The sequence below is a fragment of the Chanos chanos genome, chromosome 8 (assembly GCF_902362185.1).
Source record: "Chanos chanos chromosome 8, fChaCha1.1, whole genome shotgun sequence".
NCBI lineage: Eukaryota > Metazoa > Chordata > Actinopteri > Gonorynchiformes > Chanidae > Chanos > Chanos chanos.
In genome coordinates, this window is record NC_044502.1 from 33635022 (window position 1) to 33650021 (window position 15000).

The following is a 15000-nucleotide window of genomic DNA, read 5'->3' on the forward strand; positions in this document are numbered from 1 at the left end:
TAATTGTTTCTTTACTAGCCTGTAGCAAAGAAAACATTCACTCATCCACCCTTGTGAATCTTCAGTGTGTTTTTTTGTGTGTTCTAGTGCTTTACTAGAAGCACAAGTACTTAGTAGCCCTCTGATTACCAGGGATCATTCTCTTTTGTGTGTGTGTGTGTGTGTGTGAGAGTGTCTGTCTGTCTGTCTGCCTGTCTCTTTGCCTGTGTGTGTGATGTGTGTTTGTGTGTACCCACTGAACCAGTGTTTCCCAAACATCCTTTAAAGCACCTTCTCATGAATTTCGCATATTTGTTTGACACTCTAAATTAGCGCTTGTGGTCTAGTCTAGTCTATCTAGAGCTTGATGATAAACTGATAAAATGAATCAGAGGGGGCAAAACTTCACAGGAGCACTTGTGCGGAATATCTGCGAGCACATAAAGTGAACATTACAAAAATCCTGCTGGTTGTATATGTTTCCTACACTGTGTCTGGTATCTCTTGTTTGGCTCTGCCATTTGAGTTCACAATTTGTCCACTCTGAGGTCAACTGAATTTCTACTATAAACCAACAGTATCTTCTCCTAAAGTGGATCACTGACACACAGTATATACATTGCACCAGTGGTCTTTGCTCTTTCACCGTATGCAGATTGGAGTAAATAGCAGTGCCCTGAAAAGGGACTCGTGAGGGTGTGAGACTGCTTGCTCCAAGTCTGAACGGTTAAATGTGTTTGTTTACTGCAGTGTGGAGCCGGGTTTGTTTGTGGCTGCCTGTCAGAGAGGCAGGGCAGTTGTGATGAAAGACACTTGGACCTTGCCATCCATTTCGCATTTGCTCCAATCAATTATTCAGCAGGACAGCCAATTAAAAATGAGGGAGAGCGGTCAGGGCCTCGCAACCCCCCCCAACCCCCACCCCAGCACCATCCCGCCTCGCCCCCCCAACCGAAGGCCGCCAGTAGACAACTCTCTCAGTGAATAATTGGTGCAATTAATTTAGCATTGAGCAATAAAGGAGTTTTCACTCTTCTGCTGTGCAGGCACTCAACACTGTCGAATTACACAGACACAAGCTGGTACAAACGCATACACACAATGGCATTTATTCAAACACATACACACTTTTACCCCAGCCTACGCTTAAGGCAGGAAGTCAACAATTAAGCTGGATGCATTAGTTTGGCTGAAATTATCACTTTACAAAGAAATGATTACATTTGCCTGATTCTATACATTTTCTCCCCATGTTCCTCCTCATCTGTAATTATGCTTAATGTTTCGCTGCTCCACTAAGATTACTGTAGCAACAATAATAATAGAAACCTGCTCTCTCTCTCTCTCTCTCTCTCTCTCTCTCTATCTGTCTATTTTCTCTCTCTCTCACACACACACGAAAACTCATTCACACTATTCATACATTCATTTACCCTTGTGTTTGCAAAGTGTAGAATCACATCACCTTAGTAACAGTGAAATTCCACCAGAGCCTTGACTTATGCAATCAAAGAAGCTTTATCCCCTGCTATGCCCTCACACACACACACAGACACACAGACACACAGACACACATACACACACACATGCACGTACGCACTTACTCACTCACTCACTTACTCATTCACAAACAGAGAGAGAGAGAGATTATTGATCCATTTTAGGATTGTTTAACACCCCCCTATACACACACACACGCACACAAACACTTTTGAGAGGAGATTGACAGCTGAGTAATTTATCTGTCTGCGATGACTGACAGCTCGTAATGGGAAGACGTCTGAGGGCAGCATTACAACACAAAATAATTTCCAATTTACTGCTCATCAAAAGTGCCCTTGCAAAGAAGAGAGAGAGAGAGAGAATGAGGGCAGGAAAAAAAACACAACAGAGAGGATTTATCGCTTCAATTACTGATATTTCACATTTAGTTTGAAGCGACATGTTTTGGTAATGTGACAGTTCTTCACCGGATTTGAAAACCTCTTCAGATCTCTCTTATTCTTTTTTTTTTTTCTCTCTCTCTCTGCTTTTGTAATGGTCCATACTAAAGAAATGATGAAGAAAAAGGCTGAAAAAGCAGAGAGGAGTAGTACTGCTATCTCTGACTACACTGGCTCTTGTAGAGACAGAGAAAGAGAGAACTCTGGCCGACCAGGGACGTTCACTCAGGGGCGACTAACACAACGGTACTGCTGTGAGTCCGGCCCGGAGAGCGTGGTTCCCGCACAGAGAACCGTCTCTGTGCTACACTGCGCTGCTAATGCTAGGCTCATCTGCAGTCTTAGCGTTACATCTGTACACTTTGCTCTCCTCCAATGCATCATTCCTCTCCCCTCGTCTCCCGTCTCCTGCTCCGCCGTACAATCAGCATCGCTCTCCACGCAGGTGTGAGGAGAGCCATCTCACAGCCACCTGCAGGCTCTCTCCCTCCTCCTGAGAGGAATAGCAGAACAATACGGCCAATACGACGAGCTTTTGATTATCCTCACAGCTGATTCTGAGCTCCATTCTGCCGGCTCCAACACTCTTCCCTTATTAGCACAGAGCTCCTGCATCCCTCTGTGTCTGGTGGTATCGTTAAGGCACGCGGACATGTTCGTTTCAGTCGTGCTCTGACTGGCTGGACCGAGAGGACGCGACCTGCTCGAAGAGGCGACGGACACCCGTCCTGGCAGGATTCGCGTGTATCGTCGGCACAGCTGTGGCCGCCATATAGTGTTTGGGAACGTTGCGACCAAGGTGCGGCCCACGCCAGACGTCTCAGCGTTATGTCACACCGGAACGTGTGAGGTTGGGCTGTGCACATGTCTGTATTCAGACACGCCCAGTGTCTTAGAGCTGCGCATCCATACAAACCACAGCAATTCAGCCAGGTGTCCACCGACACATATGAGAGACGAGGAACAAATCAATAAATAAATAATATTTTGTCTTTCCTACAGAATACATATGGTTTTTTTTCTCAATATGTAGATGTATTAAAGTTTGGTTTTAGACCGTGACACTTTATCCCTCTCCTATTAAAATCCCAGAATCTAAACTTGTGGTATTCAATCATTTTGATTAAAAGCCGTGATTTCTTACAGAACTGTCGAGATTGGATAGCGCGGCACCCGGCAACGTTTGAGAATTCATATATTTTCATAAACTTTTAACAATGTCAATGAGACACGTCTTCAATCTTTGGCTGTGAGACGGCAGGGTATTCAATCTTTCTTTAGCTTTGCGACGGAGAATCTGAATATGCGTACAGGGTTATTAATGTGACAGTCCATATGGAGAGCTTCATGGGGGATTTGTGAGGGGAATGTGGGAGTGGGGTGGGGTGGGGTGGGGGGGGGGATGTTTTGGGACGGTTGTAACTGAAGAACGAGAGCAACCGCGGAAAGGCTCTCCAACGAGGCACGCTCCAACGGGCCGAACGAAGGAGAGACTGGGATTTAGCATGAAGACATTGTGTTAAGTTTCTAATTCTGTACGGCCTGTTAGCAACACTAACAAACCAAAAACAGTCATTTTTACAATCTGAATCGGCCCCCTAACACGGAAACAAAAAACGCAGAGACTTTCGTTTCCCTCCAACTTGAAAACTTAACAGTCGCGGGTTTGAGTTTAATCTAGATTCATTTCTTGAAGATGTTACTCAGCTGACAGATGTAATGAATGAGGGTGTGAATTAGCCGACAGATGAAGATAATTCTGCATCCGCCGGCGTGGTGAGGCAGGCCTTGACTGGAGCCTGAGTCGCCTGCCAGTGGAGCGTTGTATGAGAAGCGTGGCTCGCTGCCTGATTGATTTTATTAGCCGCGCGTGTGGAATGATGGACGTTACGGGGGAAGAGAATAAGAATGAGACTAATTCCATTATGCGCTTTTGAGAAGCGTCCCCTTGATTTACACAGATAATAAATGAACAGTGCTGTTTTCCTTCTATTTACACGGGGCGTGCGCGCGCTGTTAACCTCGCCGGGCTTGGTGTAGGGATGGTGTGGCGTTTGGAAAACGAATGAAATTAACTGTAAGAGACCAAATTCAATGGAGCTCAAGCCCTGAGCAAACTGAATTTGGTGTCAGTTAAACAAATCTGTCAGACGAACAGCATAAAAGCCTAACAGACGCTTTCATAAATGTCAGCTCTGAAGTTTCCCCAAAAGCAGCGTATTTAAACGCAGAGAGATTTCATAATGGGTGGAGCCATACGATCTCATAAATACCCAAATTCGGTCGTTGCCCTTCGGGCTCTGTGTCCTTGCTAATGGGCAAAGGTTTTGTTGAAAGATTGATCATTTCTCACGGTCAAAGACAATCGTTTCCGGTGTGATTCTCTACAGCTTCTCCTCCGTCTGCTTTAGGGGACCAGGGAGGCGTCTGGGAAACGGTCGGGTCATCTTCGGTTACTGTAGATTGTTTATCTACAGAGCTTTGGTTACATACCAGTCGTGCATTCTGTTCACTTATCAGAGGTGTAAATGGATACCCACTCGTCAATGAGTTTTCTGTGTTTTTAGACGCTGACCTTGGAAGGGGAGGACTCGTTTTAGCATTGGTTTGTAGTCCTCATATCTTTGTTGTAATGCGTAGTCTTGTTTTATTGTTAATGTGTGAGAGTGTGTCTGTGTAGGCTGTGTATGTGTTTGTGCGCTCTGTGTGTTTTCTTGCACTCCTCCTTTATTCCTCGAGTCTCGGTATCAGTGGCTTCATGTCATAAAAATGAATTGAGTTTTTTCCCCCCTCAGTGCAAACTACAATAGAGCAAGTGTGGTAACCTAGTGGAAAACAAATAGATCCCTCTGTCCCTCAGGGGACTTTGCGGCGGGCGGTGGAACTCAGAGGCGGCGGCCTGGTTGGGACCATGGGCCCCCATAATGAAACAGTCCCCTGACTGTGAAGACTAGCCCCATCATTTGTAACCCTCAGCAAGCCCACAGCACCTCTCCAAACCAAGCAGCCAAGTGATGATTCAGACTAATGACGTTTAATGAGATCTCCCACACCCACACCCCCCCTACACGGCTTCAGCTGGAATGCTCCAGTGCGGGCCGAGCCCTTCTACCTGACAGGGATCCCAGACCAAACCACCTTTCAACAAGGGAGAGAAACAGTGCCTCTATATCTCTACAGAGATAGAGAAATAATAATAATAACAGAGCTAAAAAAAATGTGTTAGCTTCTCCAAGAGAATCTGTCTACCTCGAGGAAAAAAATGAGAATCAGAATGTATGCCTTCATACATAAAGAGCTCATCTGTCTCTTCTTTATTTAACAGATAAACATCTGTAATTGTTAGAGGGTGTATGATTTCTCTGTGTCCAGCTCAGTATCATCATATATATATATATATATATATATTTTTTTTTTTTTTTCTTTTCCCCTTCGGTCATGTGTTGCCATAGTGGTTTCCAGCATTATAATTTCTCCCAGATGCAATCCCCTTTACCGGGCACCGTTCCAGCATAAGCAGGACGGTTTGTGCTCCTTGCTGGTCATTACTGAGTTTAATCTTAATGTCTTGCATACTGCAGACAGATGGTTTGACTGACATTCCATTCAGATCAAACCTGCTTATTGTTTCCTGTGGAAGTCATCTGTAATGCTAAAGAATCTTTATTTTCCAAAAGAAGTGGTAACATACACTCGCTATTTCAGCAGCGAGTCTGCAACTGGAGCAGCAGAAATGGGGGTTGATGAAATGATATGAGTTACAAAACAACAACAATAACAATAATAATAATAATAACAGTAAAAATTACATTTTTAATTCGATTTTTACTTGAACTAGTATCCTTAAGCGGAGAGGCAAATATAAAGTTCCGCTGCATGAAGTGCTCTCAACATCTTTCCTTCTGCCCTTCCACTTACTCATGTGTTTAAAAACAAATGATTGATTTTATGCCTCTGGAACAACATGCTTGTCTTGTAGGTTAACCAAAAAAAAAAAAAGGTTCTCTTGTCAGTTCAGACATTAAACAGATGGAAAGAATATTTCTGCTGAGGAGTACTTAGCATGGTGTTACCGTTTGAGCACTCCGATCAGAGGGCCTGAAAACAGACTTTTGTCAGGCTACGGATCGTGTTATTTATTTTGTTATTTGTTTATTTACCGTGTTATTCTTTTAATAGATTCTTTGAGAGGTTCTTTTTTTTTGGTGTTTTTTTTTCCTGGACTGATTGATTGGTTCCTTCCCCTTGGGCCCCCCGGTAAACATATTACATACACATTTTCCACTCCACTCTCCGCCGTTGTAAGGCACGGGTTAAGTGTAGTTGCGGGCTATTATACATCATTAGAGAGAGTAAAGACTGGGCGCTGAGAGAAGAGGGATGGAGCCAGCAGCCGTTTCATTCCTCATCTGGGCCGGCCCAGTGTAGAAATGAGGCCCTTACGTCAGTCACAGCTCAGCCACCCACAGATTACACAGTCAATCACCACCTTTTTGGCCCGCGCACAACCCACCTTAATCCCCCCCACCCCCCCAATGACTTATTATGGGCAAAAAATAAAACAGTCTCTCTAGAGAGAGACCCCCCCCCCCTTCCTTTAACACAAGACACACACACACACATATGTGCATACACGCACACACACACACACATATGTACACACACACACAAACACACACACACACACGCATATATGCACACACACACACAAACAGCCTTCGATCCTTGACCATGCTCTCTCAGATGGGAGACATGGAAAGCCTGAGACCAGGTTCTCTCCTCACCGTAAACACACGTGCACACGCATGCACTCGCTCACATGCCATCACTCACAGGCACATTCACCTTTGTTGTTGTTCTTCATCTTACTTCTTTATGCAAGACACCACTGCAGTTATAACTCATGAAAAATTAAATATATTGTCAATGACATTCTCAGGCAGTGTGTGGAATAGCGAGTTGAATAAGGAGAAACATGGTGCAGTTTGGCCAGGGACTGTATATGTCTGTGTGTGTTTAGGATGTCGTTTCTTGTGGGTCTAAGAGGTGAAGAAACCAGGAACTGGGTAGTGCAAGGAAAAGAATGTAGATACTTGGCACAGATGTTGGTGTATGTTTTTCCTTGCCATTTGTCAGAATTGGCGTGTTGGCATATGCCCGTTCCATATTCACTGTAAACATGCTGTCTGGGGATGTTTGGCATCTCTTTGAGGTGGAGATCATGTAGAAGCCATTCCTTTAGTTTGACTGAATCTGTGTCTCTGTGTGTGAGTGTGTGTGTGTGTATGCGGGGGCTGACTAATTACTCTCATTAAAGAGCAAATAAAAATCAATATTCCTCAAACTGAGGAGATTTGAGGAGACTTTTATTGCAGAAAAAGCGGATTTTATCCTTGCACAGGAATGGGACTGAGTAGAAACAGCTCACTGGAAATGATCACATTTGAATGCTAATTCCAGTAATGCACAGATAGATTAATAGATATAGCATTCTGTCTTGTCTTTTTCCCCTGATGAAGGCATTGAAGACATATGAGAAATGTGTGTGTGTGAGTGTATGTGAGTGTGTGTGTGCGTGCCTGTCTGTGTGCGCACATGATTAACTGTCTTTCATCCCTTCATATTTGAGAAACTTCTCTACAATGTGCCTTAAACATTAAATTGTTGCTCAACTAAAAACGAGTCAAATTCCCTCTCTATGCCAACACTCACATTGCAGCAAGAGTAGAATAGCAGCATGAACAGAACGAGAAATAAAAAGACAGGTTGAGAGAGAGAGAGAGAGAGCGAGCGAGTGAGAGAGAGGGAGTGTGAAAGAGCAAGTGAAGGAGGGATAGTTTATATAACGTGTGGAGCCGTCTTTTGGCATGCGTCACAGCTCAGCCATCAATCACTCCATCTGTGTAAAATCACAGGCTGACTCCAATATTGCTAAATATTTATACTGTCAAATACACACAGGCGCACAGATGAAAAGAGCTATTCATTAGGCATTCTCCAGGCTGTCAGCTGAGCCATGGAGATTAGAGTGCAACCTCCCACCACGGCCGTCGCCGCCTTCAACCGAAGCCCTATATTTAGTCCGATGGTCTCGATAAACGCTCTCGTCTTGCCTTCTTTAGGTAAATACTGGATAAATATTGCAGGGATGATCTGGACCTAACATCAACAGACTCATGTCACGCATCTGTTCGCAAGGTAACCAGGAGGTCATCCGCATGGGGCTTGCTTAATGTCTCTTTTGAAGTCGTTTCTAGACGACCGAAATTTCCTTCGCCGTCGATTAATCAAACAAGGATGAATTTTGACACTTTTAGTGGCCTGCGTATGGCTATGATTCCCTTCTTGACAGCTGAGAATGAGAGACGCAGTAATATTTGATTAATGTCTGTTTTTTTTTTATTATTAAATATGAAATTTTAGCTATTTCCTCAATAGAAAATGACAGAGAGAGAAAAAGAGAAGAGAGAGAAGATTTTATGAACTTAAGAACTCATCACTAATTAGAGAGGTAATAACAGCTCCACCTTGAGGGATGTGAGGAGGAGAGAGGGAGTGACTGAGGAGGAAAGAGCGAATGAAGGAGGTGTTAGAGAGAGTGATGGAGAGATTGAAAGACCATTTGATCCTCTCGGACTGAATGATGGCTTCATTTTGATACTACTGACCCACCCCACAACGACACTTCATCTCATTAAAACCAAACCCATCTGTATAAGTCCAACCGTGAATCACACAATGAGCAGATAAGTGTCACGTCGCAAACCCCTCCCAGAGTAGGCAGCGAGAGAGAGGGAAAGAGAGAGCGAGCGGGAGAGAGTGAGTTTGTGTGTTTTTCTGTTCCTAGTGCTGGATTTACCTCACTATATAAAAAACCATCTTCTGTGACCTACAGAACACAACATTTGAGCTCAGCTACATGTCTAGTATGACCTTTGTAATTCAGTTCATTCACTCTCCCTCTCTCTCTGTCACACACACACACACATACACACACACAAACACACACACCTCCTCTCTCTCTCTCTCTCTCTCTCTCTCTCTCTCTCTCTCTCTCTCTCTCTCGCTCTCTCTTTCTCTTCTTTCTTCTTCTAGTCAGGCCTTTTGTTGTGCTGGTCAAGATCAAGGGAAATTCATAAAGTGAAATTGGGAGGGTCACAGCCCGGTGTTTTTCATATCCTCTTTGACCTCCTCTCTACGTGAGTTAGGGCTGTCCTTTCGCTGACCTTGGCCAAACACAACATTCTTGAATCGGAATGCTGACCTCTTCTCTTTGATTCTCCTTTGATATGTACGCCTTATATCAGCCAAAAGTCAGCAAACCGAATTCCGAATCCGCGGTGCGACGTAGCATATTTACTCACTCATATTGGAGGTTTTTTTTTTTTTTTCACGTGTAGACATACGTTCAATCCAACGTTCCATACTCTGACACAAAAAAAACAATGTGTGTTTTTAATGTCTTCTTCTTATTTTTTTTTTCTTAACTGAAGAAATGTATTTCCTTTCAAAGATCACTCCTCTCCTCTACCGGAGGGTCTTTTGTCCTTGGAGACACTTTCTTCCATCTATATCTGCCATCTGTTTTTTTGGTAGACAGCTGAGTTTTGTTGGATTGATGGTTTCTCAGACGCTGGAACTGTCCTCTGAGGCTTTGATATACTGCTGTTTGTGAGAGAGGACAGTCCTGACTGCCGCCGGATGTTGGACCTTCTCTGTAAGGCTGGATGACCCCCTCAAGAGGTCAGCACCTCAAACGCGAAGACGACTAGGGGTAGAAACGACCCCTTCTCTGCTTGGTTGTGTACACCAAACCTCCACCTCCACTCCACCCCCTCACCAACACTACCACCAGCACATCCTCCCCAGCTCACCTCCGCCATCACGTCCCCAGCGACCTCAATACTCCGCCCGCTTCCCTGTCTACCTGGTGTGACCTTCGAGCCATTTCAACACTGAAAAATCACACTTAGTCTACTTACAAGAGAAAAGTGCTTTACAGTTGATCGATAAATGAGTCAGTTTTCCTTTCTTTTGTTTTATTTAAATAGCTTGATTGGCATGCAGACAGCAAGCGGACGCAGCTGTCCTGTTTCAGGCTTTTGCTCGATAGACAGGGACAGCCTTGTGGTCCTGTGGTCTGTGGATGGAACTAAGTGATTAGTATGGGTTTAGTCTTAGTCTCAGGACTAGTTACCAGTGCTTATCGGCAGGGTCCACTCCCGCCTCACGTTGTCAGCCCTGTAACATTCGACCGTTAACGGCCAAGGCTGTAATTGATTGTGGGTGCCGTGCGGTACGGCGTTAAGGTTAATTTAATAAATGCCCGTGTGACGGCAGTCCTGTCAGGCAAGCCTAGCTGAGGTGATCTTGCTTTAAAAGGCATGTTCACCAGAGAGGCCATTAATCTACCAATCAATAAGTGAGTCTGTTCTCCACAAAACACAAAGCTTGGGCTATGAATGCTACATATGCACAGCTTGTTTGCCCTGCGGTCTTTGGTTTAACCGGCGTCGTCTGTCACATAAATCATCTGTACATTAGAGGCAAAGCTAAAAATGCGACCAAAAATAATCAGTCCCACTTCCAGTCTCACTATTTGACGGTCAGAATTGCAGGTTAACAAGAACTGTTGTATTCACGTCAGCAGTGGCACGTTTACTCTGTAGAGTGTGATTCTATAAACCTGACACTCAAGAGTGTGGCAGCGAACTGTGACCTGCCGCTAACCCGTTAATAATGGTCGAATCAATTCAAAGATCTTTAAAGCACAGATGTTGCATTTTAGAGCAGTTACAATATACAGGTTCTGCTTTTCCATATTTAGTGTCAGACTGAGACGTACTCACGTGCTCATTTTTACCAAAGCAGATGACACAGAGGATGCAAGGGCAGCGAGCAGTTGACTTGTTTCCTCAAATACTGATTTCTGGCCTGTTAGTTACTGCATTCTTTATGTTGTGTTAGTTTAGAGAGACGTGACAGTAGAGTAAGAGAGACTGATGATTTTGGAGGGAAGAGTGAGGAGAGGGTCATGTTTTGTCCCTGTTTGGGGTCAGACTGACTGCTCCACAGCCGCAGGAGAGCGAGCACAGCTCCTTTGATGTGTAGACAAACTTGAGGGAAGAAACCTCCCCCCACTGCTGTTTGATCTCATTCTACTTTCTCAAGCAGGAAAATGACATTTAAACATTTCAATCATCCTCTTTTTCTCTCACGTACTCTCCCTCTCTCTCTCTCACCCCCCCCCTTTTTTTTCCCTCTCTTGTCTTTCATTATCTTTCACTCTCAGTCTTCCTCTGTTGGTTTGCTGGTCTTTTTTATTCCTTTTCTCTCTCACGCTCTCATGTCGATTCACGTCTCGTCTGCCGAGGCTTCTCTCTAAGAAGTGCCGTTAATGGAGCCAGTCACTCAGAACATTCCAAACACATATTAAAGCGGAATCAGTCGCTGCACAGCGGCCAAATCACGCTGTTCAAATGTTGTTCTTCTCCTGGGCATGTGTGCTATAAGTGAAGAGATGGGATGTGCAACATTAACTTGATTCACGGCAGCATCGACTGAGTGACACCCCATAAAGCCCAGCGAGTGGTGCTGAGGGCTACAGACAGCGCCCACGGCTAATGTGACACCCGCTCTCTCTCTCTCTCTCTCTCTCTCTCTCTCTCTTACTCCCTCTCTCTCTTTTCCTCTCTCTTTATCTTTGTCTCCTCTCTCCCTCTCTCTCGCTCTCTCTCGCGCTCTCTCCCTCTCTCTCTCTCTCTCTCTCTCTCTCTCTCTCTCTCTCTCTCTCACAGCTTCTTTATGGAAATAGAGCTCCTGCTTTGACTTCTCATCCTCCATAACGCTGCTTAATGGCACTGCTCATGTCATACGTGAGCATATGTGTGTAAACACGTCCGTCCCCACCGATCCCTGATGTCATTGCTCTCCTCTGACCCATAAGGGGTGGGGGAGTGGGGACTGGGGGGTGAGCGTGAGTCCGTGTTCCGGTGCGGCAGTGTTTAGCCGGCGTTAACTCCGGTCTTCTCGCAGGGAAAGGTACGAGAGAAGCGCCGACTGCTATCTGTTTTGACAGGATCAGAATGATTTGTCTCATCTCGCTCTCTTTCTCTTTGAATCAAAGGGAGGTGAAAAAAAGAATGTGTCTAGAATGAAAAGGGAGAAGAAGAAGAAGAAGGAGAAAAAAAAAAAAAGTTATGTTGCAGATCTCAGACAGAGGTTTGGTTCACCTTCATCATGCTGCTGTTGCCGTCTCTGCGGTGTGATTTTTCTTGTCTCTGGGAGTCTTTTGAATTGCATGTGTCATTGCGTGCCATTCGTTCGGAGCAGCAGGTCTTTGCCCGCGTGCCGTGTAGCTTTGTGAAGCAAGCCTACACCCTCTGGTGAATCACTAATCTTTCCATACAAGGGCTTCCTCTGCTTTTAATGAAAACATCCTTGGCCGCAGACAATCAGCCCGACCTATCTACACTTATATTTCATTCTGATGGGAGATGTCATCACCACGGAAACACACAACGTATCATTTTCGCCACAATCCCTCTATACGCGGTGGCTGGAAATGTATGTAGAGAAAGTGGCGAGGGAGGAGACAGATTGGTAGACACTGGACAGATGATATGCAATGTCAGGAGGAAGACACGGCGCATCTGTATTCATTTATATTCACACACACACACACATGCACACACACACACACACACACAAACACAACCACAGACGAAAGTTTGAAACGTGACCATCAGAACCCAATCAGAGCATTTCCCGTAATCAAGACCATACAGACACACACACATTGGCTCGGTCTCTTCCACACACACACACACACACACACACACACATGCACATACAGAGAGATCCCAGACAGCTGTGTATGGTAATGGGCTCATGTTGGGAGGTCGTGTGCAGCTCTGTAGCGGTGCGGTGGCTCTCGGTGATCAAACGTGCAGGTCTCTCAGAGCCTGGACAGGGAAATGTCATGGGCAAATGGAGGGCCTGAATCATTAATGAAAGGGGAAAGGTCTGTGTGGGGCTATTGGCTCACTGTTTTACAGTCACATAGGCTAACCGGGATTTCAAAAAAAAAAAAAGGCCGGAGCAGCGAGAAACCTGGCTATGGGCTGATGTTTCTGAAACGTCTGGACTCTAGTTTTAGAACACTCGTTGGTTTAATCAGTGAAGGCTGTTTTATATAGATGTCAGATGTTATCTTTGTATAGGTGGTGTATGCTACAAATATGCTATTGATGGAGTTTACCATCCTTTTTTTTTTTATCTCACAGAGCTGCTCCTGTTTAGTAACTGATTCACAGCAGTTCTGAGAAACACAGAAACATTCCCCCTGACTGTAGCTATGTACTTTTGTCTACGCGATTGCCTCGGCAACACCATAGCAACCTGTAGTCAGGTCACGTAGGGAAATCAGTTAGCATCAGCTCAGATCTATGTTTTTGTTCTTTCTTACTAAATCTGAAAACGGAAGCTATTTGCACTTAGTTTCACACGGTTATGACATTACATTGGGCAGTAATTGTGTGTTGAGCAGCAGTTAAATGTATGCTGATATATTATTTTTCATTGTTCACTCACACGCGTCTGTTTATGTTTTGCAGGAATTGTGTCAAAGTCGTACGAATGCCGCCTGAAGGGACAGGGGGCATCGTTTGTGGAGGCCGAGGCTGCTTTTGCCCCCGAGGAGTCGGTGGGAGGCGTGACGGTGCGCAGGGTGGGCTCGGTGGAAGGGATGGGCTCAGAGGCCGTGCAGCAAGTCATCATCATCCAGGGGTACGGCGACTCGGGCGGGGAGGTGACCATCGACCAGGCCTTGGAACAGTCAGCTGCGGCCACCCTCCAGACGCTGGCCATGGCCGGTCAGGTCGCGGAGGTCTTACACATCACAGAGGACGGTCAGGTCATTGCCTCGGGCAGGGAGGTGGCCGCCACGGGGGCAAGACTTGCCGGAGGACAGATCCAACTGCCGGCGGGGGCCACCCAGTACGTGTTGGTGGAGTCGTCCGGGGAGGCCGCGCTGATGGAGGGGCAGGAGAGCGCCGAGACTGTGAGGGTGGAGGCGAACGCAGGGACGGAGGGAACCCACGTGGTGTCCGAGTCTTCTTCCGCTTTGGACGCGCTACTGTGCGCAGTGACAGAGCTGGGCCAGCAGGGCGGCGCCAGCAGCGAAGGAGAGATCATTACCACTACCGTCTCTGGGGAGGTGACAGGGGAAGACCCGGAGGAAGAGGAGACGGCAGAGCACAGAGAAGTGCAAGTGTTTGAGGAGGTGATGCAGGAGGACGGAACGGAACAGGTGGTGGCTCAGGTGGTCGGTCACGGGCACGAGGACACACCAGACGAGATGGTGCAGGAGGTGTTGCAGTTTGCAGCCAGTCAACTGATGATGAAGGAAGGTTTGACACAGGTGATAGTGAACGACGAGGGAACGCATTACATCGTGACGGAGCTGGACGACTCCACTCTGCAGGTAGAAGGTGCCGTGTACACCCAGAGCGAGGGGACGGAGCAAGAACAGGGACTGGGCGAAGTCCAGCCCGCGGACGGGACCGTGGTTTATTCAGACATCAGTTCGGTGGACACGGCCCAGGAGTGAAAGAGTGTTAGGATGAGGAGCGAAAGCATCCGATGAAAAGAGTCCCTCAAGTCCCCTGCCTCGCTCACTCTCTCTCTCTCTCTCTCTTCTGAACTCTATCCCTTCCCTCTCAGCATTTGAAAACCACATTTGACTCAACTTTTGAGGATACTTTAGTCCTCCTTTGTATTACAAGTAAGTCAGGGCCACTGGTCTTGGCATTTCAGAGCCTGATGAAAAAAATCTGAAAAATCAGGGGGTGAATTATTTGAATGATTAGAATTATTACCACTGGTGCAAGATGTGATGATCCTGACATGGGCGAATGGGTCAAGTTCAGTCATTGTTCAGTGTGGTAATCTGCATTTATATATTTGACTAAACTTAAATCGAATTAAATGCTTAAACCAGAAACCCAAAGAGAGCAAACCAATTTACAAAATCATGTGCTTGGAAAGAAACTCACTAACGCCTCTTGTAACCAGAAAA

General features: G+C 45.8%; 1 protein-coding gene across 1 annotated transcript in view; it reads left to right on the forward strand.

The window, feature by feature from the left end:
* Window positions 1-14618, forward strand: part of znf407 (zinc finger protein 407) — a 95374-nt gene extending 80756 nt beyond the window's left edge. The window contains exon 9 of the mRNA XM_030783128.1: window positions 13538-14618. Within this exon, the coding sequence (XP_030638988.1) occupies window positions 13538-14532 (995 nt within the window). The 3' untranslated portion in view covers window positions 14533-14618. The remainder of the gene's footprint in view (window positions 1-13537) is intronic.
* Window positions 14619-15000: the final 382 nt, after the last annotated feature.